We start from the raw sequence: 25,493 nt of genomic DNA, 5'->3' as shown, positions 1-25,493 counted from the left end.
ATTTTTGATATGAAAGGAAGGTTGGAGATTGGCCTATAATTAGCTAAGACTGCTGGGTCTAGAGATGGCTTTTTGAGTAAAGGTTTAACTACAGCCAGCTTGAAGGCCTGTGGTACATAGCCGATTATTAGAGATAGGTTGATCATATTTAAGATTGAAGCATTAATTAATGGCAGGACTTCTTTGAGCAGTTTTGTAGGAATGGGGTCTAAAAGACACGGAGGATTGGAGGAAGTAATTATTGAAGTTAACTCAGAAAGATCAATTGGAGAAAAAGAGTCTAACTTAACATCAACGGTACTAAAAGTAGCTGTAGATAATGTTACATCTGTGGGATGATTATTGGTAATTTTTTTCTCTAATGATAAGAATTTTATTTGTGAAGAAGTTCATGAAGTCATTACTAGTTAACGATGGTTGGCTCAAAAGAGCTCTGACTGTTTGTCAGCCTGGCTACAGTGCTGAAGAGAAACCTGGGGTTGTTCTTATTGTCTTCAATCAGTGACAAATAGTAAGATGTTCTGGCTTTGCGGGGGGCTTTCTTATAAATCAGCAAAATATTTCTCCAATTATGATGATCCTCTAAATTTGTGACACGCCATTTCCTCTCCAGCTTACGAGTCATCTGCTTTAGGCTACGTGTTTGAGAATTATACCACAGAGTCAGGTACTTCTGATCTGAGACCTTAGTTTTCACAGGAGCTACAGTATCCAGAGTCATATGTAGTGAGGAGGTAAAATTATTATTAACAAGATAATTGACCTCTGTTGGGGTAGCGTTCAGATAGCTGCTCTGCTCTGTGTTGGTACAGGTCATTGAAGATGATAACAGTGGGTGGATTACATTCTTAAACATAGTTACAGCGCTTTCAGAAAGACATCTGTGATAAAGTCTACTCTCCACTGCTGTGTAATCAATTATTGTAAATGTAAATGTTATCAGGAAATGATCAGACAGGAGAGGGTTTTCAGGAAACACTGTTAAATGTTCAGTTTCTATGCCATATGTTAAAAACAAGATCTAGAGTGTGATTAAAGTGGTGGGTGGGTTCTTTTACATGTTGAGAGAAGCCAATTGAGTCTAATAACAGATTAAATGCCATGTTGAGGCTGTCATTCTTAGCATCTACATGGATGTTAAAATCACCCACAATAATTATTTTATCTGAGCTGAGCACTAAATCAGATAAAAAGTCTGAGAAATCAGAGAGAAACTCTGTGTAAGGCCCAGGTGGACAATTAGATGATAACAAATAAGACTGGTTTCTAAAAATTTTCAGCTGGGGTGGACAATGCTAAGCATCAGGCTTTCAAATGAATTAAAAGTCTGTCTTGGTCTTTCATTAATTAATAGGCTGGTGTGAAAAATTGCTGCCACACCGCCCCCTCGGCCTGTGCTTCGAGGTTTCTGGTAGTTAGAATGACTCGGGGGTGTTGATTCATTTAAACTAACATAATCATCCTGCTGCAACCAGGTTTCTGTAAGGCAGAGTAAATCAATTTGTTGATCAATTATTAAGTCATGTACTAACAGAGACTTGGAGGAGAGAGACCTAATATTTAATAATCCACATTTCACTGTTTTACTCTTTAGTTAGGATGTGGATACTGTATTGTTCTTTCTTTGTAATTGTTTATGTTTAAGTTGTTTGTTGCTGGTTTTTAGTTTGTTTTTTGTCTTTTTGGAAGCTGACACAGTCTCTATGGAGATGGGTTTTTGGGGGGGTAGCAGGAGGAGAGAAGCTGCAGAGAGGCGTGTAAGACTGCAACTCTGCTTCCTGGTCCCAACTCTGGATAGTCATATTATGGGGGGTTTAATTAATTTGTCCATATTTCTAGAAATGAGAGCTGCCGTCTCTCCTTATAAGACCAGGTTTCCTCCAGAAGGTTTGCCAATTATCTATGAAGCCCACATCGTTTCTGGGACACCACTCAGACAGCCAGCAATTTAAGGAGAACATGCGGCTAAACATGTCACTCTTGGTCTGATTGGGGAGGGGACCAGAGAAAACTACAGAGTCCCACATTGTTTTGGCAAAGTTACACACCGATTCAATATTGATTTTAGTGACCTCCGATTGGCGTAACCGGGTGTCATTACTGCCGACGTGAATTATGATTTTACTGAATTTACGTTTACCCTTAGCCAGCAGTTTTAAATTTCCCTCAATGTCGCCTGCTCTGGCCCCTGGAAGACAATTGACTATGGTTTCCGGTGTCTCTAGCTTCACATGTCTGAGAACAGAATTGCCAATTACCAGAGTTTGACCCCCGACGGGTGTGTCGCCGAGTGGGGAAAAACGGTTAGACATATGTATGAATTTGAGGAGTGGACCCAAAATGCTGACACAAAGGAACGTGAAAGAAAATTTGAATATTAACAGAAAGCAAGCCGTTTATTAATCTCTACTTTTAAGATTAGGCTTCAAACTTTCCTTTTTGCTAAAGCATATAGTTAGGGCTGGATCAGGTGACCCTGGATCCTCCCTTAGTTGTGCTGCAATAGACGTAGGCAGCCGGGGGATTCCCATGAAGCACTGAGTTTTTTCCTTTCCAGTCACCTTTCTCACTCACTGTGTGTTAATAGACCTCTCTGCACTGAATCATACTTGTTATTAATCCACAGCATGTCTTTGTCCTGTCTTCCTTTTCTCACCCCAACTGGTCACAGCAGATGCCCGCCGCTCCCTGAGCCTGGTTCTGCTGGAGGTTTCTTCCTGTTAAAAGGGAGTTTTTCCTTCCCACTGTCGCCAAAGCGCTTGCTCATAGGTGGTCCTATGATTGTTGGGTTTTTCTCTGTATCTATTATTGTGCGATCTACTGTACAATATAAAGCGCCTTCAGGCGATTGTTGTTGTGATTTGGCGCTATATAAATAAAATTGAATTGAAATTAAAAGATTACAAAACAAAAGGCAGAGGTGAAGCTAAACAATAACCTAACCTGGGGAAAATATTTTTTATTAAAAAAAACAAACAAACCATGAAACCTGACGTGGATACAAAGATACCTGGAACATGGAAACGTGGCACCAAAGACAACAGATGACCTGACACTGAACAAATGAGGACAGGACTTACAGTGGCTTGCAAAAGTATTCGGCCCCCTTTAACTTTCCCACATTTTGGCACATTACAGCCACAAACATGAATCAATTTTTATTGGAATTCCACGTGAAAGACCAATACAAAGTGGTGTACACGTGAGAAGTGGAACAAAAATCATACATGATTCCAAACATTTTTTACAAATAAATAACTGAAAAGTGGGGTGTGCGCAATTATTCAGCCCCCTGAGTCAATACTTTGTAGAACCACCTTTTGCTGCAATTGGATTCCATTAAAATTGATTTGTGTCACGGCTGGGAAGGCGAGCCGTGTGGTGTGGAGGAAGGAGGACCCAAGATGCAAGCAGTGGATGAAAATGCTAGTGAAGTTTATTTACAAGGTGTAGTGGCAAACAAGCAGTGGGGCATGACAAATAACTGAAGACACCTAAACTGGGAAGAACTAAAATAACAGACCTGGGTGCATACGACAAAGGGATGTGCGGCAGCCGCCGAGCAGGACACCGAGTAACAGGCAGGAGAACACACAGGGCTTAAATACACACACCAGTAATCAGGGGATGAGAGACAGGAGGGCAACACGGCTGGGAGGAATCAGAGCTGACGGGACAGGGGAAACGTAAACTGAACACACTCACATCAGACAGAGACCTTCACAATAAAACAGGAAACTCAGACACGGGGAACCAAACAAGACACAGAACTAAACAGACAGATTCACAAACAGACGGGGTGACAGCATAGACAGAGACACAGACTCAGAGGCAGACCAAATATAACACATAGAACTCAAACAATAATAATCATCATCATCATCATAATAATAAACTAAAAGCGCTGGGTCACCGACCCAGGACCATGACAATTTGTGTTTGTGGCAGTAATGTGACAAAATGTGGAAAAGAGGGACGAATACTTTTGCAAGCCACTGCAAGTACACAGAGAGATAATGAGGGGATGAGGAACAGCTGGGACAAGGGGAAACAAAACTAGACTCACTGCATTTAGGACAAAGACTTTCCCAATAAAACAGACATCACAAGGGTAATCTAATAAACAAATGAACTTAGCAAACCTAAAGAACTTATAAATAAACATCGACATCTAAACAAACTAAAACTTAAAACGCTGGGTCAACAGACCCAGGAAAGTGACAGTAAAATCATTATACACATTATACTTATTTTCTTAAATTGCTTATCTATTATCTGTATTTTAACTTGGGGGTCTAGGGGTGCTGCATGTTTATGATAACACACTGACAATATCAGGACAATTTTAGCCTTACTCTATCAGTGAACAGCATGCCCATGCTAACTTAAACTAGACCAGCAAGCTAACCCCATGTGTATTAAGTGTTACTTCAGAATAGGAACCAAACAAATTAACGGAACGAAATTAACTGTAACAGCAGTTTGCAAAACATTGTGACAGTTCTCAAGTGTTCCTACCTCAAATCCAGCACGTGTTGCTGTGTTTTTGTTGTTAAATGGACGAGGAGAGACCGTGGCTGGTGAGAGGATGCAGCATTTCGTCAGTGGAGCATAGAACGACGTCTCTGATTGGTCAAAAAGTGAGTAAAGATGCATCTGATTGTTCGAAAGCGTCAACCAAAGAGCTGCTGGTCACGGCAAGATACAAACTCGCCGGAGCTCTGCGTGAACGGCACATCCGGGACCTTCAGCACTCAGGAGAGATTTATCTTGAGGTATGTATTTACCTTTGATATCCATGCGTCGACGAAAGCTCCGCGAGGTAAAGTTGTATGTTTAACAAGCTAATTAAGGTTAGTTAAACGGAATTAAAACAATACACAACCGATTTGAACAAATTGAAAGTGGTGAATGATGATAAATGCTAAAAAATTACTTAAGATTTATCTTTAACAATAGATATTAGAAGTTAAATTTAACTGTTTTTAAATTCCCACCGGAGTTAAAGGGACCTGCGGCCTTGCATGTGCTCTGCATCTTCAACTGCAGAGACAGTCAGTCTAAGCTCAGTGTAGCTAACTGCAACACACTTTTTTTTTTCAACACAAGATATGCTTGGGGAGATTTAAATGATAATATTAATGTTTTCTTATTCAGCACAAATCAATAATATTATAGTTATTTGCTCACGGTCTGGGTCTCTGGCCCAGCGTTTCTGATGTTATTCTAAGGTTTTTGAGTTTCTTATGTTTAATGGCGGGTTAGTTGAGTTTGGCTTAACGTTATTAATATCGTTTTAAGGAGTTTATGTTAGGGCTGTATATTACCACGTTTGTATTTTCATGCCATGTTTCCTGTTTTATTTTGAAAGAGTCTGTTGCGTTCAGTTCATTAATCTCACTTCCCTGTTGTGTCAATAGAATCATTTGTGCAAGCTACTACCCTGCTGTCCCTCTGTCGTGTCTCAACCTCCAACAGGAAAGTAGAAGTCCTCATATGGTAGGACCAGTGATTGTAGTGTGTGTTACACTGTCCTCATATTGTTTTAAGCTGTGAAGGACAGGAGTGTGTTTCAGTTGCCTTCCTCATGTGGTAGGACCAACAACTCTAGTGTGTGTTACACTGTCGTCATATCGTTGGGTAGCAGAACCGTACAGTGTTAAGTTTCTATAGAATCTGGTATAAGGAAGTCAGATCCTTCTGTAATAATATTCACTGATACAAATATGATCTGTAGTTAATTAAATAGTCGGGATTTATACTAGAGAATGTTTCTGACGTTATATTGTTGTCTTTTGTTGCAGACACCAGGTGCCGAGGTCCTGTCTCAACCTCCTTCAGACCAATTGGTGAGTGACACACCCACTTCATTCTTCCAACAGGTTACACATTATTTTTTTGTATTTGGCATCAAGTATATGTGTCAGTTGGGCCTAGTGCATAAATGAAATGCACTTTAATTGTACTAAAACAATCAGTTTTAGTCGAAGTTAACCAAAACCAACATTAGCATTAGGATAAAGTAATTGTCTATACCATTTGTTAGTCCAAACTTTCCCTTAAAGCATCAGCTTGATCTTTATTCTGACAAAATTTGATATTTTTGTCGTTTTACACATGTTTTTGTCAAAATAAGCTCCCGCTGATCAGTTTACATGATTTAATTTCTGGGGAAATAGATGGCTGTACATCAGTGTTGGGTTTAGAGCTTTTATTGACAACAGCAGGAGAAGTTAGAAGTCAGGAATGTGAACTCTACATGTGTTCAGTCGTCATGTCCTCATATTGTTTTAAGCTGTGAAGGACAGGAGTGTGTTTCAGTTGCCTTCCTCATGTGGTAGGACCAACAACTCTAGTGTGTGTTACACTGTCCTCATATCGTTGGGTAGCAGAACCGTACAGTGTTAAGTTTCTATAGAATCTGGTATAAGGAAGTCAGATCCTTCTGTAATAATATTCACTGATACAAATATGATCTGTAGTTAATTAAATAGTCGGGATTTATACTAGAGAATGTTTCTGACGTTATATTGTTGTCTTTTGTTGCAGACACCAGGTGCCGAGGTCCTGCCTCAACCTCCTTCAGACCAATTGGTGAGTGACACACCCACTTCATTCTTCCAACAGGTGAAGATGGATGTTGCAGACAGGACATATCCTAACTTTTGCAGCCGTTACGATAATAACGCGCTGTTTGCACGATGAGCACAGCTTCCAAGCTCCCCTAAATTGACCGTGCGCTTCGTGTTGTGTGTGCGTGAGTCTGTGCATTTAGTGGCATCTGTGCAGAAATGACTAGTAAGACAAGGCTGCAAACTATTCTCACAGACTTCAAGTGTGCACTTGAATCCAAAACGATCTCTCTCTCTCCCTCCGGCTCTGTTGAGATGCCACTGGGAGAGTAACGACTGCCCCTCCCCCCCTCTGCTCAGCAAACAGGTGGCTGTTTTTGCACCCCTCCCCCTCTGCTCTGCAAACACGTGGCTGCTTTTGCACCCCTCCCCCCTCTGCTCAACAAACACGTGGCTGCTTTTGCACCCCTCCCCCTCTGCTCTGCAAACACGTGGCTGCTTTTGCACCCCTCCCCCCTCTGCTCAACAAACACGTGGCTGCTTTTGCACCCCTCCCCTCTCTGCTGAGGGCAAAAACAAGGCTCATGTGCAAAGTGAAGCAAAATAACATTGACAGAGGTTCAGAGAAAGGAGAAAAAAACGGAGCAGGCTCCCGTTGTTCACTTCAAGGAGGCGGCTCTACGGGCCGTTTTGTTTGTGACCGACACACACAGTATATATATATATATTCTCAATCACATTCACACCACTCTCTTATATCAGTTCCACTACATCAAGACTATTTTATGGTGGTCAGCTGTTTTATTGTCATGTATTTTGCATAGTAAGATAACCATGTCCTCCATTCAAAAGCACTGAAAATGTCTATGGTGGTGCTGTACCTAATATTGTGCTCATTTGATCCAAAACCTATTTTTCCTTTATTTTGAAGGCTGAGGCTTAGATCCATTAGGTATTCACGAGAAAGGCATTATCGCATGTCAGGATTACAGTATATCGAAAATATGTGATTATAATGGGAGTCAATGGGGCCCAAACGGATACAAGGGTAAAAGGAGGTAGTACATATGTGAATCTTCTTTACTATACACCACACCATAGAGGGGATCATTGAATTTCAAAAATAATCCTAAAACACACATCCTGGCCAAGTTTCATGCAACTAGTCTTTAAAATGACTGATATATTGAGAATCAAAAATCCAAAGTTACCCAAGCGGGTCCCTTTTTTCGCTAGGGTAAAACGAGGGTTAAATAGTCGGGATTTATACTAGAGAATGTTTCTGACGTTATATTGTTGTCTTTTGTTGCAGACACCAGGTGCCGAGGTCCTGCCTCAACCTCCTTCAGACCAATTGGTGAGTGACACACCCACTTCATTCTTCCAACAGGTTACACATTATTTTTTTGTATTTGGCATCAAGTATATGTGTCAGTTGGGCCTAGTGCATAAATGAAATGCACTTTAATTGTACTAAAACAATCAGTTTTAGTCGAAGTTAACCAAAACCAACATTAGCATTAGGATAAAGTAATTGTCTATACCATTTGTTAGTCCAAACTTTCCCTTAAAGCATCAGCTTGATCTTTATTCTGACAAAATTTGATATTTTTGTCGTTTTACACATGTTTTTGTCAAAATAAGCTCCCGCTGATCAGTTTACATGATTTAATTTCTGGGGAAATAGATGGCTGTACATCAGTGTTGGGTTTAGAGCTTTTATTGACAACAGCAGGAGAAGTTAGAAGTCAGGAATGTGAACTCTACATGTGTTCAGTCGTCATGTCCTCATATTGTTTTAAGCTGTGAAGGACAGGAGTGTGTTTAAGTAGAAGTCCTCATATGGTAGGACCAGTGATTGTAGTGTGTGTTACACTGTCCTCATATTGTTTTAAGCTGTGAAGGACAGGAGTGTGTTTAAGTAGAAGTCCTCATATGGTAGGACCAGTGATTGTAGTGTGTGTTACACTGTCCTCATATCGTTGGGTAGCAGAACCGTACAGTGTTAAGTTTCTATAGAATCTGGTATAAGGAAGTCAGATCCTTCTGTAATAATATTCACTGATACAAATATGATCTGTAGTTAATTAAATAGTCGGGATTTATACTAGAGAATGTTTCTGACGTTATATTGTTGTCTTTTGTTGCAGACACCAGGTGCCGAGGTCCTGTCTCAACCTCCTTCAGACCAATTGGTGAGTGACACACCCACTTCATTCTTCCAACAGGTTACACATTATTTTTTTGTATTTGGCATCAAGTATATGTGTCAGTTGGGCCTAGTGCATAAATGAAATGCACTTTAATTGTACTAAAACAATCAGTTTTAGTCGAAGTTAACCAAAACCAACATTAGCATTAGGATAAAGTAATTGTCTATACCATTTGTTAGTCCAAACTTTCCCTTAAAGCATCAGCTTGATCTTTATTCTGACAAAATTTGATATTTTTGTCGTTTTACACATGTTTTTGTCAAAATAAGCTCCCGCTGATCAGTTTACATGATTTAATTTCTGGGGAAATAGATGGCTGTACATCAGTGTTGGGTTTAGAGCTTTTATTGACAACAGCAGGAGAAGTTAGAAGTCAGGAATGTGAACTCTACATGTGTTCAGTCGTCATGTCCTCATATTGTTTTAAGCTGTGAAGGACAGGAGTGTGTTTCAGTTGCCTTCCTCATGTGGTAGGACCAACAACTCTAGTGTGTGTTACACTGTCCTCATATCGTTGGGTAGCAGAACCGTACAGTGTTAAGTTTCTATAGAATCTGGTATAAGGAAGTCAGATCCTTCTGTAATAATATTCACTGATACAAATATGATCTGTAGTTAATTAAATAGTCGGGATTTATACTAGAGAATGTTTCTGACGTTATATTGTTGTCTTTTGTTGCAGACACCAGGTGCCGAGGTCCTGCCTCAACCTCCTTCAGACCAATTGGTGAGTGACACACCCACTTCATTCTTCCAACAGGTGAAGATGGATGTTGCAGACAGGACATATCCTAACTTTTGCAGCCGTTACGATAATAACGCGCTGTTTGCACGATGAGCACAGCTTCCAAGCTCCCCTAAATTGACCGTGCGCTTCGTGTTGTGTGTGCGTGAGTCTGTGCATTTAGTGGCGTCTGTGCAGAAATGACTAGTAAGACAAGGCTGCAAACTATTCTCACAGACTTCAAGTGTGCACTTGAATCCAAAACGATCTCTCTCTCTCCCTCCGGCTCTGTTGAGATGCCACTGGGAGAGTAACGACTGCCCCTCCCCCCCTCTGCTCAGCAAACAGGTGGCTGTTTTTGCACCCCTCCCCCTCTGCTCTGCAAACACGTGGCTGCTTTTGCACCCCTCCCCCCTCTGCTCAACAAACACGTGGCTGCTTTTGCACCCCTCCCCCTCTGCTCTGCAAACACGTGGCTGCTTTTGCACCCCTCCCCCCTCTGCTCAACAAACACGTGGCTGCTTTTGCACCCCTCCCCTCTCTGCTGAGGGCAAAAACAAGGCTCATGTGCAAAGTGAAGCAAAATAACATTGACAGAGGTTCAGAGAAAGGAGAAAAAAACGGAGCAGGCTCCCGTTGTTCACTTCAAGGAGGCGGCTCTACGGGCCGTTTTGTTTGTGACCGACACACACAGTATATATATATATATTCTCAATCACATTCACACCACTCTCTTATATCAGTTCCACTACATCAAGACTATTTTATGGTGGTCAGCTGTTTTATTGTCATGTATTTTGCATAGTAAGATAACCATGTCCTCCATTCAAAAGCACTGAAAATGTCTATGGTGGTGCTGTACCTAATATTGTGCTCATTTGATCCAAAACCTATTTTTCCTTTATTTTGAAGGCTGAGGCTTAGATCCATTAGGTATTCACGAGAAAGGCATTATCGCATGTCAGGATTACAGTATATCGAAAATATGTGATTATAATGGGAGTCAATGGGGCCCAAACGGATACAAGGGTAAAAGGAGGTAGTACATATGTGAATCTTCTTTACTATACACCACACCATAGAGGGGATCATTGAATTTCAAAAATAATCCTAAAACACACATCCTGGCCAAGTTTCATGCAACTAGTCTTTAAAATGACTGATATATTGAGAATCAAAAATCCAAAGTTACCCAAGCGGGTCCCTTTTTTCGCTAGGGTAAAACGAGGGTTAAATAGTCGGGATTTATACTAGAGAATGTTTCTGACGTTATATTGTTGTCTTTTGTTGCAGACACCAGGTGCCGAGGTCCTGCCTCAACCTCCTTCAGACCAATTGGTGAGTGACACACCCACTTCATTCTTCCAACAGGTTACACATTATTTTTTTGTATTTGGCATCAAGTATATGTGTCAGTTGGGCCTAGTGCATAAATGAAATGCACTTTAATTGTACTAAAACAATCAGTTTTAGTCGAAGTTAACCAAAACCAACATTAGCATTAGGATAAAGTAATTGTCTATACCATTTGTTAGTCCAAACTTTCCCTTAAAGCATCAGCTTGATCTTTATTCTGACAAAATTTGATATTTTTGTCGTTTTACACATGTTTTTGTCAAAATAAGCTCCCGCTGATCAGTTTACATGATTTAATTTCTGGGGAAATAGATGGCTGTACATCAGTGTTGGGTTTAGAGCTTTTATTGACAACAGCAGGAGAAGTTAGAAGTCAGGAATGTGAACTCTACATGTGTTCAGTCGTCATGTCCTCATATTGTTTTAAGCTGTGAAGGACAGGAGTGTGTTTAAGTAGAAGTCCTCATATGGTAGGACCAGTGATTGTAGTGTGTGTTACACTGTCCTCATATTGTTTTAAGCTGTGAAGGACAGGAGTGTGTTTAAGTAGAAGTCCTCATATGGTAGGACCAGTGATTGTAGTGTGTGTTACACTGTCCTCATATTGTTTTAAGCTGTGAAGGACAGGAGTGTGTTTCAGTTGCCTTCCTCATGTGGTAGGACCAACAACTCTAGTGTGTGTTACACTGTCCTCATATCGTTGGGTAGCAGAACCGTACAGTGTTAAGTTTCTATAGAATCTGGTATAAGGAAGTCAGATCCTTCTGTAATAATATTCACTGATACAAATATGATCTGTAGTTAATTAAATAGTCGGGATTTATACTAGAGAATGTTTCTGACGTTATATTGTTGTCTTTTGTTGCAGACACCAGGTGCCGAGGTCCTACCTCAACCTCCTTCAGACCAATTGGTGAGTGACACACCCACTTCATTCTTCCAACAGGTTACACATTATTTTTTTGTATTTGGCATCAAGTATATGTGTCAGTTGGGCCTAGTGCATAAATGAAATGCACTTTAATTGTACTAAAACAATCAGTTTTAGTCGAAGTTAACCAAAACCAACATTAGCATTAGGATAAAGTAATTGTCTATACCATTTGTTAGTCCAAACTTTCCCTTAAAGCATCAGCTTGATCTTTATTCTGACAAAATTTGATATTTTTGTCGTTTTACACATGTTTTTGTCAAAATAAGCTCCCGCTGATCAGTTTACATGATTTAATTTCTGGGGAAATAGATGGCTGTACATCAGTGTTGGGTTTAGAGCTTTTATTGACAACAGCAGGAGAAGTTAGAGGTCAGGAATGTGAACTCTACATGTGTTCAGTCGTCATGTCCTCATATTGTTTTAAGCTGTGAAGGACAGGAGTGTGTTTCAGTTGCCTTCCTCATGTGGTAGGACCAACAACTCTAGTGTGTGTTACAATGTCCTCATATCGTTGGGTAGCAGAACCGTACAGTGTTAAGTTTCTATAGAATCTGGTATAAGGAAGTCAGATCCTTCTGTAATAATATTCACTGATACAAATATGATCTGTAGTTAATTAAATAGTCGGGATTTATACTAGAGAATGTTTCTGACGTTATATTGTTGTCTTTTGTTGCAGACACCAAGTGCCGAGGTCCTGTCTCAACCTCCTTCAGACCAATTGGTGAGTGACACACCCACTTCATTCTTCCAACAGGTTACACATTATTTTTTTTGTATTTGGCATCAAGTATATGTGTCAGTTGGGCCTAGTGCATAAATGAAATGCACTTTAATTGTACTAAAACAATCAGTTTTAGTCGAAGTTAACCAAAACCAACATTAGCATTAGGATAAAGTAATTGTCTATACCATTTGTTAGTCCAAACTTTCCCTTAAAGCATCAGCTTGATCTTTATTCTGACAAAATTTGATATTTTTGTCGTTTTACACATGTTTTTGTCAAAATAAGCTCCCGCTGATCAGTTTACATGATTTAATTTCTGGGGAAATAGATGGCTGTACATCAGTGTTGGGTTTAGAGCTTTTATTGACAACAGCAGGAGAAGTTAGAGGTCAGGAATGTGAACTCTACATGTGTTCAGTCGTCATGTCCTCATATTGTTTTAAGCTGTGAAGGACAGGAGTGTGTTTAAGTAGAAGTCCTCATATGGTAGGACCAGTGATTGTAGTGTGTGTGTGTTACACTGTCCTCATATTGTTTTAAGCTGTGAAGGACAGGAGTGTGTTTCAGTTGCCTTCCTCATGTGGTAGGACCAACAACTCTAGTGTGTGTTACACTGTCCTCATATCGTTGGGTAGCAGAACCGTACAGTGTTAAGTTTCTATAGAATCTGGTATAAGGAAGTCAGATCCTTCTGTAATAATATTCACTGATACAAATATGATCTGTAGTTAATTAAATAGTCGGGATTTATACTAGAGAATGTTTCTGACGTTATATTGTTGTCTTTTGTTGCAGACACCAGGTGCCGAGGTCCTACCTCAACCTCCTTCAGACCAATTGGTGAGTGACACACCCACTTCATTCTTCCAACAGGTTACACATTATTTTTTTGTATTTGGCATCAAGTATATGTGTCAGTTGGGCCTAGTGCATAAATGAAATGCACTTTAATTGTACTAAAACAATCAGTTTTAGTCGAAGTTAACCAAAACCAACATTAGCATTAGGATAAAGTAATTGTCTATACCATTTGTTAGTCCAAACTTTCCCTTAAAGCATCAGCTTGATCTTTATTCTGACAAAATTTGATATTTTTGTCGTTTTACACATGTTTTTGTCAAAATAAGCTCCCGCTGATCAGTTTACATGATTTAATTTCTGGGGAAATAGATGGCTGTATATCAGTGTTGGGTTTAGAGCTTTTATTGACAACAGCAGGAGAAGTTAGAAGTCAGGAATGTGAACTCTACATGTGTTCAGTCGTCATGTCCTCATATTGTTTTAAGCTGTGAAGGACAGGAGTGTGTTTAAGTAGAAGTCCTCATATGGTAGGACCAGTGATTGTAGTGTGTGTGTTACACTGTCCTCATATTGTTTTAAGCTGTGAAGGACAGGAGTGTGTTTCAGTTGCCTTCCTCATGTGGTAGGACCAACAACTCTAGTGTGTGTTACACTGTCCTCATATCGTTGGGTAGCAGAACCGTACAGTGTTAAGTTTCTATAGAATCTGGTATAAGGAAGTCAGATCCTTCTGTAATAATATTCACTGATACAAATATGATCTGTAGTTAATTAAATAGTCGGGATTTATACTAGAGAATGTTTCTGACGTTATATTGTTGTCTTTTGTTGCAGACACCAGGTGCCGAGGTCCTACCTCAACCTCCTTCAGACCAATTGGTGAGTGACACACCCACTTCATTCTTCCAACAGGTTACACATTATTTTTTTGTATTTGGCATCAAGTATATGTGTCAGTTGGGCCTAGTGCATAAATGAAATGCACTTTAATTGTACTAAAACAATCAGTTTTAGTCGAAGTTAACCAAAACCAACATTAGCATTAGGATAAAGTAATTGTCTATACCATTTGTTAGTCCAAACTTTCTCTTAAAGCATCAGCTTGATCTTTATTCTGACAAAATTTGATATTTTTGTCGTTTTACACATGTTTTTGTCAAAATAAGCTCCCGCTGATCAGTTTACATGATTTAATTTCTGGGGAAATAGATGGCTGTATATCAGTGTTGGGTTTAGAGCTTTTATTGACAACAGCAGGAGAAGTTAGAAGTCAGGAATGTGAACTCTACATGTGTTCAGTCGTCATGTCCTCATATTGTTTTAAGCTGTGAAGGACAGGAGTGTGTTTAAGTAGAAGTCCTCATATGGTAGGACCAGTGATTGTAGTGTGTGTGTTACACTGACCTCATATTGTTTTAAGCTGTGAAGGACAGGAGTGTGTTTCAGTTGCCTTCCTCATGTGGTAGGACCAACAACTCTAGTGTGTGTTACAATGTCCTCATATCGTTGGGTAGCAGAACCGTACAGTGTTAAGTTTCTATAGAATCTGGTATAAGGAAGTCAGATCCTTCTGTAATAATATTCACTGATACAAATATGATCTGTAGTTAATTAAATAGTCGGGATTTATACTAGAGAATGTTTCTGACGTTATATTGTTGTCTTTTGTTGCAGACACCAAGTGCCGAGGTCCTGTCTCAACCTCCTTCAGACCAATTGGTGAGTGACACACCCACTTCATTCTTCCAACAGGTTACACATTATTTTTTTTGTATTTGGCATCAAGTATATGTGTCAGTTGGGCCTAGTGCATAAATGAAATGCACTTTAATTGTACTAAAACAATCAGTTTTAGTCGAAGTTAACCAAAACCAACATTAGCATTAGGATAAAGTAATTGTCTATACCATTTGTTAGTCCAAACTTTCCCTTAAAGCATCAGCTTGATCTTTATTCTGACAAAATTTGATATTTTTGTCGTTTTACACATGTTTTTGTCAAAATAAGCTCCCGCTGATCAGTTTACATGATTTAATTTCTGGGGAAATAGATGGCTGTACATCAGTGTTGGGTTTAGAGCTTTTATTGACAACAGCAGGAGAAGTTAGAGGTCAGGAATGTGAACTCTACATGTGTTCAGTCGTCATGTCCTCATATTGTTTTAAGCTGTGAAGGACAGGAGTGTGTTTAAGTAGAAGTCCTCATATGGTAGGACCAGTGATTGTAGTGTGTGTGTGTTACACTGTCCTCATATTGTTTTAAGCTGTGAAGGACAGGAGTGTGTTTCAGTTGCCTTCCTCATGTGGTAGGACCAACAACTCTAGTGTGTGTTACACTGTCCTCATATCGTTGGGTAGCAGAACCGTACAGTGTTAAGTTTCTATAGAATCTGGTATAAGGAAGTCAGATCCTTCTGTAATAATATTCACTGATACAAATATGATCTGTAGTTAATTAAATAGTCGGGATTTATACTAGAGAATGTTTCTGACGTTATATTGTTGTCTTTTGTTGCAGACACCAGGTGCCGAGGTCCTACCTCAACCTCCTTCAGACCAATTGGTGAGTGACACACCCACTTCATTCTTCCAACAGGTTACACATTATTTTTTTGTATTTGGCATCAAGTATATGTGTCAGTTGGGCCTAGTGCATAAATGAAATGCACTTTAATTGTACTAAAACAATCAGTTTTAGTCGAAGTTAACCAAAACCAACATTAGCATTAGGATAAAGTAATTGTCTATACCATTTGTTAGTCCAAACTTTCCCTTAAAGCATCAGCTTGATCTTTATTCTGACAAAATTTGATATTTTTGTCGTTTTACACATGTTTTTGTCAAAATAAGCTCCCGCTGATCAGTTTACATGATTTAATTTCTGGGGAAATAGATGGCTGTATATCAGTGTTGGGTTTAGAGCTTTTATTGACAACAGCAGGAGAAGTTAGAAGTCAGGAATGTGAACTCTACATGTGTTCAGTCGTCATGTCCTCATATTGTTTTAAGCTGTGAAGGACAGGAGTGTGTTTAAGTAGAAGTCCTCATATGGTAGGACCAGTGATTGTAGTGTGTGTGTGTTACACTGTCCTCATATTGTTTTAAGCTGTGAAGGACAGGAGTGTGTTTCAGTTGCCTTCCTCATGTGGTAGGACCAACAACTCTAGTGTGTGTTACACTGTCCTCATATCGTTGGGTAGCAGAACCGTACAGTGTTAAGTTTCTATAGAATCTGGTATAAGGAAGTCAGATCCTTCTGTAATAATATTCACTGATACAAATATGATCTGTAGTTAATTAAATAGTCGGGATTTATACTAGAGAATGTTTCTGACGTTATATTGTTGTCTTTTGTTGCAGACACCAGGTGCCGAGGTCCTACCTCAACCTCCTTCAGACCAATTGGTGAGTGACACACCCACTTCATTCTTCCAACAGGTTACACATTATTTTTTTGTATTTGGCATCAAGTATATGTGTCAGTTGGGCCTAGTGCATAAATGAAATGCACTTTAATTGTACTAAAACAATCAGTTTTAGTCGAAGTTAACCAAAACCAACATTAGCATTAGGATAAAGTAATTGTCTATACCATTTGTTAGTCCAAACTTTCTCTTAAAGCATCAGCTTGATCTTTATTCTGACAAAATTTGATATTTTTGTCGTTTTACACATGTTTTTGTCAAAATAAGCTCCCGCTGATCAGTTTACATGATTTAATTTCTGGGGAAATAGATGGCTGTATATCAGTGTTGGGTTTAGAGCTTTTATTGACAACAGCAGGAGAAGTTAGAAGTCAGGAATGTGAACTCTACATGTGTTCAGTCGTCATGTCCTCATATTGTTTTAAGCTGTGAAGGACAGGAGTGTGTTTAAGTAGAAGTCCTCATATGGTAGGACCAGTGATTGTAGTGTGTGTGTTACACTGACCTCATATTGTTTTAAGCTGTGAAGGACAGGAGTGTGTTTCAGTTGCCTTCCTCATGTGGTAGGACCAACAACTCTAGTGTGTGTTACAATGTCCTCATATCGTTGGGTAGCAGAACCGTACAGTGTTAAGTTTCTATAGAATCTGGTATAAGGAAGTCAGATCCTTCTGTAATAATATTCACTGATACAAATATGATCTGTAGTTAATTAAATAGTCGGGATTTATACTAGAGAATGTTTCTGACGTTATATTGTTGTCTTTTGTTGCAGACACCAAGTGCCGAGGTCCTGTCTCAACCTCCTTCAGACCAATTGGTGAGTGACACACCCACTTCATTCTTCCAACAGGTTACACATTATTTTTTTTGTATTTGGCATCAAGTATATGTGTCAGTTGGGCCTAGTGCATAAATGAAATGCACTTTAATTGTACTAAAACAATCAGTTTTAGTCGAAGTTAACCAAAACCAACATTAGCATTAGGATAAAGTAATTGTCTATACCATTTGTTAGTCCAAACTTTCCCTTAAAGCATCAGCTTGATCTTTATTCTGACAAAATTTGATATTTTTGTCGTTTTACACATGTTTTTGTCAAAATAAGCTCCCGCTGATCAGTTTACATGATTTAATTTCTGGGGAAATAGATGGCTGTACATCAGTGTTGGGTTTAGAGCTTTTATTGACAACAGCAGGAGAAGTTAGAGGTCAGGAATGTGAACTCTACATGTGTTCAGTCGTCATGTCCTCATATTGTTTTAAGCTGTGAAGGACAGGAGTGTGTTTAAGTAGAAGTCCTCATATGGTAGGACCAGTGATTGTAGTGTGTGTGTGTTACACTGTCCTCATATTGTTTTAAGCTGTGAAGGACAGGAGTGTGTTTCAGTTGCCTTCCTCATGTGGTAGGACCAACAACTCTAGTGTGTGTTACACTGTCCTCATATCGTTGGGTAGCAGAACCGTACAGTGTTAAGTTTCTATAGAATCTGGTATAAGGAAGTCAGATCCTTCTGTAATAATATTCACTGATACAAATATGATCTGTAGTTAATTAAATAGTCGGGATTTATACTAGAGAATGTTTCTGACGTTATATTGTTGTCTTTTGTTGCAGACACCAGGTGCCGAGGTCCTACCTCAACCTCCTTCAGACCAATTGGTGAGTGACACACCCACTTCATTCTTCCAACAGGTTACACATTATTTTTTTGTATTTGGCATCAAGTATATGTGTCAGTTGGGCCTAGTGCATAAATGAAATGCACTTTAATTGTACTAAAACAATCAGTTTTAGTCGAAGTTAACCAAAACCAACATTAGCATTAGGATAAAGTAATTGTCTATACCATTTGTTAGTCCAAACTTTCCCTTAAAGCATCAGCTTGATCTTTATTCTGACAAAATTTGATATTTTTGTCGTTTTACACATGTTTTTGTCAAAATAAGCTCCCGCTGATCAGTTTACATGATTTAATTTCTGGGGAAATAGATGGCTGTATATCAGTGTTGGGTTTAGAGCTTTTATTGACAACAGCAGGAGAAGTTAGAAGTCAGGAATGTGAACTCTACATGTGTTCAGTCGTCATGTCCTCATATTGTTTTAAGCTGTGAAGGACAGGAGTGTGTTTAAGTAGAAGTCCTCATATGGTAGGACCAGTGATTGTAGTGTGTGTGTTACACTGTCCTCATATTGTTTTAAGCTGTGAAGGACAGGAGTGTGTTTCAGTTGCCTTCCTCATGTGGTAGGACCAACAACTCTAGTGTGTGTTACACTGTCCTCATATCGTTGGGTAGCAGAACCGTACAGTGTTAAGTTTCTATAGAATCTGGTATAAGGAAGTCAGATCCTTCTGTAATAATATTCACTGATACAAATATGATCTGTAGTTAATTAAATAGTCGGGATTTATACTAGAGAATGTTTCTGACGTTATATTGTTGTCTTTTGTTGCAGACACCAGGTGCCGAGGTCCTACCTCAACCTCCTTCAGACCAATTGGTGAGTGACACACCCACTTCATTCTTCCAACAGGTTACACATTATTTTTTTGTATTTGGCATCAAGTATATGTGTCAGTTGGGCCTAGTGCATAAATGAAATGCACTTTAATTGTACTAAAACAATCAGTTTTAGTCGAAGTTAACCAAAACCAACATTAGCATTAGGATAAAGTAATTGTCTATACCATTTGTTAGTCCAAACTTTCTCTTAAAGCATCAGCTTGATCTTTATTCTGACAAAATTTGATATTTTTGTCGTTTTACACATGTTTTTGTCAAAATAAGCTCCCGCTGATCAGTTTACATGATTTAATTTCTGGGGAAATAGATGGCTGTATATCAGTGTTGGGTTTAGAGCTTTTATTGACAACAGCAGGAGAAGTTAGAAGTCAGGAATGTGAACTCTACATGTGTTCAGTCGTCATGTCCTCATATTGTTTTAAGCTGTGAAGGACAGGAGTGTGTTTAAGTAGAAGTCCTCATATGGTAGGACCAGTGATTGTAGTGTGTGTGTTACACTGACCTCATATTGTTTTAAGCTGTGAAGGACAGGAGTGTGTTTCAGTTGCCTTCCTCATGTGGTAGGACCAACAACTCTAGTGTGTGTTACAATGTCCTCATATCGTTGGGTAGCAGAACCGTACAGTGTTAAGTTTCTATAGAATCTGGTATAAGGAAGTCAGATCCTTCTGTAATAATATTCACTGATACAAATATGATCTGTAGTTAATTAAATAGTCGGGATTTATACTAGAGAATGTTTCTGACGTTATATTGTTGTCTTTTGTTGCAGACACCAAGTGCCGAGGTCCTGTCTCAACCTCCTTCAGACCAATTGGTGAGTGACACACCCACTTCATTCTTCCAACAGGTTACACATTATTTTTTTTGTATTTGGCATCAAGTATATGTGTCAGTTGGGCCTAGTGCATAAATGAAATGCACTTTAATTGTACTAAAACAATCAGTTTTAGTCGAAGTTAACCAAAACCAACATTAGCATTAGGATAAAGTAATTGTCTATACCATTTGTTAGTCCAAACTTTCCCTTAAAGCATCAGCTTGATCTTTATTCTGACAAAATTTGATATTTTTGTCGTTTTACACATGTTTTTGTCAAAATAAGCTCCCGCTGATCAGTTTACATGATTTAATTTCTGGGGAAATAGATGGCTGTACATCAGTGTTGGGTTTAGAGCTTTTATTGACAACAGCAGGAGAAGTTAGAGGTCAGGAATGTGAACTCTACATGTGTTCAGTCGTCATGTCCTCATATTGTTTTAAGCTGTGAAGGACAGGAGTGTGTTTAAGTAGAAGTCCTCATATGGTAGGACCAGTGATTGTAGTGTGTGTGTTACACTGTCCTCATATTGTTTTAAGCTGTGAAGGACAGGAGTGTGTTTAAGTAGAAGTCCTCATATGGTAGGACCAGTGATTGTAGTGTGTGTGTTACACTGTCCTCATATTGTTTTAAGCTGTGAAGGACAGGAGTGTGTTTCAGTTGCCTTCCTCATGTGGTAGGACCAACAACTCTAGTGTGTGTTACACTGTCCTCATATCGTTGGGTAGCAGAACCGTACAGTGTTAAGTTTCTATAGAATCTGGTATAAGGAAGTCAGATCCTTCTGTAATAATATTCACTGATACAAATATGATCTGTAGTTAATTAAATAGTCGGGATTTATACTAGAGAATGTTTCTGACGTTATATTGTTGTCTTTTGTTGCAGACACCAAGTGCCGAGGTCCTGTCTCAACCTCCTTCAGACCAATTGGTGAGTGACACACCCACTTCATTCTTCCAACAGGTTACACATTATTTTTTTGTATTTGGCATCAAGTATATGTGTCAGTTGGGCCTAGTGCATAAATTAAGTGCCCTTTGATTATATTAAAATAATCAGTTTGATTGAAAGTTTCCCATATTCAACATTAGCATTACTTGTTTGTGAACATCTTAGGAGAAAGAAATTGGCATATCATTTGTTAGTCCTAACTTTCCCTTTAAAGCATCAGCTTGATCTTTATTCCTACTAAATTTGATATTTCTGTGTTACATTGTCCTCAGATTGTTTTAAGCTGTGAAGGACATGAATTTGTTTTTTTGTTTTTAGCCTTTCTCAGTTGGTAGAACCAACAACTCTAGTTTGTGTTACATTGAAACTGAACAGCAGGGATGTTTGTCATGAAGATAATAACACTCTATCCGATTTCAAACAATCACACTGTGATGAGTATTATTAGTAGATTATGTTCACATGTAAAATATTCATATCAAATGGTAAATATCCTATATTTATATAGCGCTTTACTAGTCCCTAAGGACCCCAAAGCACTTTACACATCCAGTCATCCACCCATTCACACAGACATTCACACACTGGTGATGGCAGCTACATTGTAGCCACAGCCACCCTGGGGCGCACTGACAGAGGCGAGGCTGCCGGACACTGGCGCCACCGGGCCCTCTGACCACCACCAGTAGGCAACAGGTGAAGTGTCTTTCCCAAGGACACAACGACCGAGACTGTCGGAGCTGGGGCTCAAACCGGCAACCTTCTGATTACAACTCTTGAGCCACGATCGCCCCTTAATGTAGAATTACACACTGCCCAACGCTGACTTTGCCTACAATGCAGAGAAAAAAGCAAACAGACCTATTGCATGCATTGATTCTCATATTTCACTGTTACTTTTCAAAGGCTCAAGGACCAAGTATTCCGGGGGTTCCAAGCCACACGCTTTACTCAGCTGCCCTGGACAACATGAAGGGCACCTCTGCCTCAATCACCCTGGACAACAAAAACATTAGCAACACTTCACCAAGAAGGGGTAAAGGCACCAAAATACAAAATGTTTTAGGTTAATATACTTGTGATCAAAGAACAAGTTTGTTTTCAGACATGACACTATTCAGAGCTTTTATCATAAATCATTTCATCTTATTTGATTCCCAGCAGAACACAGCACTTCAAATGGTTCATTCCAAGCATCCTTAAAGGAGCAATAAGCAATATCTTTTCACTGCTAGGTGTGCTGTTTTGCACTGCCTGTGAACCAAACCAAAGTCTATGGCTGGAGATCAACACAGAGAGAGGGATTGTGACTTCATGCTGTACTCCAGATGTAATTACACCTCTAGTTCTTCACATAGTCATTTTTAATTCCTTCAACCTAAGTATGATGAATTGTGCTTATTGCTCCTTTAAAGTGCTCCAGTAGAAAGCAAGGTTTAAGAACATTTTGTATTCACATTATAAACTAGAATATTTTCTATCTTTTCTTGCATTCACATTAAGATATTTTCTTTTGTTTCCATTTATGACAGCTGGGACGGTGAGAAGCAAGTGGACAAATGATGAAGTGAAGGTTGCTGAGCGGCATGTTTCACTTCATAAAAAGCTGCAAAGTACCAGGTAAAAAGGAATGTGACTGCTGCCTCCAAGCAGAGCCGGCAGCTCTGAAAGGCAGAGACTGGGTTGTCATAAGGTACTACAGCCACAACAGGATCATAGCATTAAAAGAAAGATGCAAGAAAAAAAGAAACAAGCAAGAGAGATACTTTGTTACTTCCACAGTTATGTCAGTATTGCAGTTTTCTGTATTGCATTGTTCTTACTCATAAATCTGTGGTTTATGCTGGGTGCTTTTTGCAATTAAATGATAAAAAAGGCAGATAATGTTCCACGTTTTTATTCACATGAACATTCACTACAAAATGAATTAATGCATTACAATATCAAGACTTAAAAAGTAGACTGACCACATTTGACCCATGTCTTTTTTTTTTTTTAAAGTCTTTACACAGCTCAGATTTACTGTTTTATTAACACATAAATGTCTGATATTTCTGTCAGAAGTTACCCAACTGATGAGCATTACTATTGTGCATCCATGTCTATTATATTGTAATCTCAAAAGGAGCCAAGCTAAAAATGCAGAACCTACCGTTACCTGGTCCTTATAAGTCATGTATACTTGAAAATTATGTGTTTCCATGGGCTTCACAATTCACCTAAACATGAAATATCTGTGTGTGACCTTATGGTACTCATAAGTCACATAAACCTGACAGTGTCCTCACAAGTAGCATTAAATTCAGGTTTGACCAAAATTTAGCCCTAGCCAAAATCTCAACAGATGGGTGTGTTCCTGGAAGCATGGGTCAAATTTTTTGAGATCCCCATGCCTCTAGGACCTTCGGAAAGGCACGTTCCCATTTGTCACATTTTTGTCATACGTACTGATATATCACGAAAACACGTATGTGTGTGTGTGTGTGTGTGTGTGTGTGTGTGTGTATTTCATTTTCTATTTTTTCAAGTGAAAGGAAACAAAACTCGTACTGACAAAAAGTTAACCACTAATCATGGCACATGCAAAGATTTGTGCGCCCTATTAAGTCATCACTAATAGTTACACTTCTGAGTTATTAAAGCTTTTAATTGCTTTTAGTAGCCAAGTAAGATTCTTATTTAGATATTTGTACACACTTTAATTTCCAATTAACTTTAAATTCTGAGATACTACCTGCCATTATCCACTCCATCTGCATAATCAAGCTCACAGCACAAATTAGTGCACTACTAATAACAGGTAACTCAAACTGTCCAACACACGGCAAAATAATCCTGATGATGAAGGATCCCCTCAAGCAACAATTTCAAACTTACAATGACCTGCCCAAGACCTCCCCTTGACCTGCCAAGTTGTAACACTTAAGTAAGCACATAGGTCGAAAAATGTTATTCATCACTTGCATGCTATACCAAATCTGCACAGGCTTCAACCCACTCTTGTAGCTCATCACAACAAGTGGATAATAATATAGATCCAGAAGTGGAGCGACCATCACTGACCGATCACTGAGTTGATGACACCAAGCTATAAACCGGGAGTGAATGAGCACTCAGGTCATTTTCCCACCTCATTAGATTTTTACAGTGAAGAAAACAATGTTATGTAATTTGGAATGGAGTGTGCTGGTAAAGACAGTGAAGGTGATCAGGACCAAAGGAGTGGAATTACCAGAAAGCTGGATAGCATACAGGACCGATAAAAGTAGCTGGGTATTTCACAGAACAACAGGAACTGTGGTCAGGAAGGAGCATAGCAATAGCTAAATACTATTAAAGAGTAGGAGAGGTGCTAAGAAACCAGCTTAGTTTTAGAAATAAGATCGGCAATATCAACAAGTAAGTCCTACCAGTCATCAAATACCCATCGGGGATAGTTAGGTGATTAAATGAGGAGATTCACGATGCTCATTCAAAAACATGAAAACTCGACAGCACACAAGGTCTCATGCAAAGTCCACACTCTGAGACTCTCCAAGCAATGAAAAGAGGGAGGAGGAGGATATGTGAGTCAGAGTCACACTCTGGGAAGAAACAAGGAGCATCCATGAATGCATCAGGAAGACGCACCCCTGAGATGAACTGCTACAAGAGCGCTTCAGGCAACCGAAAACAGGCAATGATGAAGAGGAAATATCATGGAAGACTGGGCCTCTTCAAAATTTTTAAATTAATTATACATTTAAAAATTTGAGGTTATCCGAGGCCTGGTCTGCCATCAGCTTTGCAATCTGCTGGCATCAACCCTGTGATTGCTGCGTTCACTGAAACTTGTCAGACATTTCAGGCAGTGAGAGTTGCTGTACTGTGGTGTATAAATTTTGATATGTTTTTAGCTTTTATGTTCTTTGTAGGCATTGGCTTCATTTCAGTTGCCTGGAGGAAGAGCCTGTGATTACTGAGTGCAACAAGGTTTAAAAGGTCAGAGTATTTACCAGGCTCTGAGTTATCTTTAGCTGACAATTCCTCCTTGACCTACTGCAGTTCAAATTACTCATTCAAGCCTTACTGAATTAATAAAATTCTACAGCTTTATAAATTAAATGGGTACCAAAGGTTTTGTAAATACAAGTACTAGTTATTTTTTTCATGTGTTTAGAAGTAATTTATACGTTAAATAAATAAAAAGTAATAATAACAATTAAACATTACCAAGAGTGTGCCAAAGGGGAACAAATAAATATCTGGATTTATGGTAATGACCTGCCGACTAACAAAAATGCTATCAGTTTGGGACATGTTGCCTTTAGTTTCAAAGTTTAAATCTAATTGTCAGGATTTTTTTCTATATTCCAGAGACTTTCTGACTACCAAATGGCTGAATATACTGTTGCATCTGTACACTTAGGATCCGTATCAAGTGTTATGAATCTCATCTTCAG

The 25,493-nt window shown here is 39.1% G+C and overlaps 1 protein-coding gene across 3 annotated transcripts; it reads left to right on the top strand.

Moving 5' to 3' along the window:
- Window positions 1-3,217: 3,217 nt before the first annotated feature.
- Window positions 3,218-23,534, top strand: LOC147321260 (uncharacterized). Of its 3 annotated transcripts, XM_086309615.1 has the most exons (15): window positions 3,218-4,775; window positions 5,421-5,499; window positions 5,805-5,849; window positions 6,550-6,594; window positions 7,885-7,929; window positions 9,468-9,512; window positions 10,803-10,847; window positions 11,232-11,237; window positions 11,734-11,778; window positions 13,322-13,366; window positions 14,162-14,206; window positions 15,002-15,046; window positions 21,958-22,087; window positions 22,287-22,381; window positions 22,584-23,534. In XM_086309615.1, the coding sequence occupies exons 1-15, from the start codon at window positions 4,651-4,653 to the stop codon at window positions 22,593-22,595; spliced, it is 852 nt and encodes a 283-aa protein (XP_086165741.1). In that variant the 5' UTR covers window positions 3,218-4,650; the 3' UTR covers window positions 22,596-23,534. The 3 variants fall into 3 exon arrangements, 1 of the variants encoding a protein (XP_086165741.1); XR_015131336.1 differs by lacking the exons at window positions 3,218-4,775; window positions 5,421-5,499; window positions 5,805-5,849; ... (8 more) ...; window positions 15,002-15,046; window positions 22,287-22,381 and adding an exon at window positions 20,985-21,030; XR_015131337.1 differs by lacking the exons at window positions 5,805-5,849; window positions 6,550-6,594; window positions 7,885-7,929; ... (8 more) ...; window positions 22,287-22,381; window positions 22,584-23,534 and having other exon boundaries at window positions 4,641-4,853; window positions 5,421-5,692.
- Window positions 23,535-25,493: the final 1,959 nt, after the last annotated feature.

The sequence above is a fragment of the Aulonocara sp. 'chitande type north' Nkhata Bay genome, linkage group LG10 (genome assembly GCF_057382095.1).
Source record: "Aulonocara sp. 'chitande type north' Nkhata Bay isolate Kocher_YH1m ecotype deep benthic linkage group LG10, A_spYH_male_GT1.1, whole genome shotgun sequence".
NCBI lineage: Eukaryota > Metazoa > Chordata > Actinopteri > Cichliformes > Cichlidae > Aulonocara > Aulonocara sp. 'chitande type north' Nkhata Bay.
Note: the sequence above shows the minus strand (reverse complement) of the source record. Positions and strands in the feature narration are given on the sequence as shown.

Excerpts from the sequence above, each read along its gene's own strand:
- LOC147321260 (XM_086309615.1), top strand. The coding sequence starts at position 4,651 with ATGCATCTGATTGTTCGAAAGCGTCAACCAAAGAGCTGCTGGTCACGG. Across the intron at positions 6,595-7,884 it reads AACCTCCTTCAGACCAATTG|ACACCAGGTGCCGAGGTCCT; the intron begins GTGAGTGACACA and ends CTTTTGTTGCAG. Across the intron at positions 13,367-14,161 it reads AACCTCCTTCAGACCAATTG|ACACCAGGTGCCGAGGTCCT; the intron begins GTGAGTGACACA and ends CTTTTGTTGCAG.